The 3184-nt window shown below is 33.9% G+C and overlaps 1 protein-coding gene across 1 annotated transcript; it reads left to right on the plus strand.

The window, feature by feature from the left end:
• Nucleotides 1-1213: 1213 nt before the first annotated feature.
• On the plus strand, nucleotides 1214-2155 carry LOC131528961 (olfactory receptor 8G17-like). Its single transcript, XM_058758444.1, has one exon. The coding sequence runs from the start codon at nucleotides 1214-1216 to the stop codon at nucleotides 2153-2155; it is 942 nt and encodes a 313-aa protein (XP_058614427.1).
• The last annotated feature ends 1029 nt before the right edge of the window (nucleotides 2156-3184 follow it).

Consider the following 3184-nt stretch of genomic DNA (forward strand, 5'->3'; position numbering starts at 1 on the left):
ACCCGGCGCCGTGAGCTGCTCCCGTCGGAGTTTGTGTGGGCCCTCCTGGTCAAGAGACTAAGCTTCTTCCTGAAATGCTCCTCGTATCCTCGTTTCCCGGGATCCAGTAGGATCGTGACTCATATATAGTAGACAAAGTTAATAAGGACAATTTCATAATGCAGAAGTGCATATGTGACCCTGGACCACAAAACCAGTCTTAAGTCACTGGGGTATGTTTGTAGCAATAGCCAAAAATTATTGATTTTTCTTTTATGCCAAAAATCATTAGGATATTAAGTAAAGATCATGTTCCATGAAGATATTTTGTAAATTTCTTACCTTAAATGTATTAAAACTTAATTTTTGATTAGTAATATGCATTGCTAAGAACTTCATTTGGACAACTTTAAAGGCGATTTTCTCAATATTTAGATTTTTTTGCACCCTCAGATTCCAGATTTTCAAATAGTTGTATCTCAGCCAAATATTGTCAGATCCTAACAAACCATACATCAATGGAAAGCTTATTTATTCAGATGATGTATAAATATCAATTTCGAAAAATTTACACTTAAGACTGGTTTTGTCGTCCAGGGTTACATATGGTACAACACAGGCTTAAGTATTCAGGTAGTTTGTATTATCAAGATTAAATTAAATATTAATTGTTGGATGCTTAAAACTTCAGGAGCATGTCATTGATTCAGTCCATGTCATCAAAAACATTGTTAAAATGTACATAAAATAAAATGAAATAAATAACACATTGTAACAGTGTATTCTTATTTTTATTTTTTATTTCATTTATTTCATTATGTTTTGTTTTGTTTTTGATGGGGCTGGGAGTGGGGGGTCTCCAGTGATAACTGGCAGCAATAACATTGTTCCAGGTAGGTGAATCCTTTGGGATTATTACAGCATCACAGCAGCACCTTTGAACCACGTATTTAAGGTGAGGGCAAGTAGATGTTTCTTCAGAAAAGTATGTTATACTTTTTGATTAGTTAAGGTTTATATTACTTTGAACATACTGTTCTAGACGACCTGACATCCACATAGCAATTAATCATTTACAACTCGTAATAGTGGAACACTTCTAGAGTAAGTGTATAATATTTTATTTGACAGCTACCAGTTTTACTATTTAGTTTATTTATGTTCGAGTTAAAATGCTATTCATGAAATGCTAGGTCTGGTTGTTTCTCTCCTCAGGTTTTATGAAGAGCTGACAATGGACAACCTGACCTTTAGACACAGCGTTCTCCTCCTGGAGGGACTGAAAGTCACACCTCAATCTTCCTATCCAGTTTTCATCCTGCTTCTCTTGGCTTATGTTTTTACAATGATATCCAACATTGGACTTATAGTTCTGATCTCAACAGAGAAGAATCTACATCATCCTATGCATTTCCTGTTCTGTAACTTGCCATTGAATGATATATTAGGGACTACTGTAATTTTGCCACGTTTAATGCAAGACATTTTACAGGAAACCTCAGAGCGCTATATCACATATGTGGAGTGTGTTATTCAAGCATATTTTGTACATGTATTTATAGCTGCATGTCACTATGTGCTGATAATCATGGCCTTTGACAGATATGTTGCTATTTGTAATCCACTTAGATATTCATCTATAATGACAAATAAGACGGTGATTAAACTATCAGCATCAGCCTGGGGGCTGGCAATACTTTTGGTGACAATTATGTTAGGACTCACTGTGCGACTGTCTCACTGCAGATCTAAAATTGAAAATCCTTTCTGTGACAATGCCTCACTGTTTAAACTGTCCTGTGAAAGTGTGGTCATAAATAATGTGTATGGAATTATTTATACTGTGGCTGTACTCTGCTTTTCAGCGGTATCTATATTTTTAACATATGTCAAGATTGCTGCTGTATGCAAAAGTAGCAAAAACCAAGCACTGAACAGCAAAGCTATAAAAACCTGCAGTACACATTTAGCTGTTTATTTAGTCATGTTTTTTTCTGGTGCTATCATGACGTTTCTCCATCGTTTTCCTGAATACTCTGACAGCAGGAAACTAGCCAGTATAATGTTTCACATTGTACCACCAGGATTAAATCCCTTAGTGTATGGTTTACAAACCAAAGAGATAAGACAAAAAATTTCTAAACTTTGGTGGAGAAAAAAAGTTAATTCTTTGTAATTTCTTTGTAATTATCTTATAAGAATAACGTTTGAATTGGGAGGGGGTCTGTTTTCTTTACTTTTTTTTACTTTAGTTTGCAGTATCACATATAGAAAAACCATTCTAAAATTATTTGTCTTATTTCTCTTTTTATACAGTTTGTTTAATAGAATGACCGATATATAGTTTATTTTCAGTTGATATATTTCAATTGACTGATATACAGTTCAATTTTAAATTACTTCATTTCAGTTTTCATTTATGTATACACATACATTTATGTACACAGAAATATGTAAGCAAAACTATATAAAAAAAAAGCTATATTGATTCAGACCGTCTTTGTTTTCCCTCACATTCCCCTTACATACAGTATGTATATTTTTCTTCCTATTATCGGTCTAAAATGGTCTCACTGTACTAGTGTAACATCTTTAAGCTAACCAAGACTTGTAATAGCACTTGTTGTTGCTCTTTTGTTGTTTTTGATTGCTTCTGATGTCCTCATTTGTAAGTCGCTTTGGATAAAAGTGTCTGCTAAATGACTAAATGTAAATCTTCAAAAGTAGTATTCATGGTGAAGCTTTTCTTCAGCTTTTTACAGCAATGTATTGTAACATCTTTAATGTCCTGTTTCAGGGACTTTGTATCTTCTGAATTTCTCCATTGTTCCGACTTTGTAATTGTTAATGGGAGAACAATATCAATAATTTAGTAATTACATAAATGTTTCAAATGTAAAATGCTGGAATGATCCTTGCAAACAAAAACATGTTCATATTGGCTAAAACTACACTATGTAACATTTGGCCCTTTACGGTCAAAAAATAAAACTACATGCATCTTGCGAATGAATGTTGTTTTGGTTGTGCATGGTTTGCACTGCTGTGGGAGGAATTTTTACACAAGCAAAGTCATGTCCCTAATCTTCTAACTTTACAAAGCAATTTACGCAATGTATGTGTTATGCATAATTTACCTTGCATAGAGAGAAAAGTAACACCTTCGTTCTGGTGTTTCCCCTTCAGGAGGTCCACAAAGATAAAA

Source organism: Onychostoma macrolepis, chromosome 21 (genome assembly GCF_012432095.1).
Source record: "Onychostoma macrolepis isolate SWU-2019 chromosome 21, ASM1243209v1, whole genome shotgun sequence".
In the NCBI taxonomy this organism is placed as follows: domain Eukaryota; kingdom Metazoa; phylum Chordata; class Actinopteri; order Cypriniformes; family Cyprinidae; genus Onychostoma; species Onychostoma macrolepis.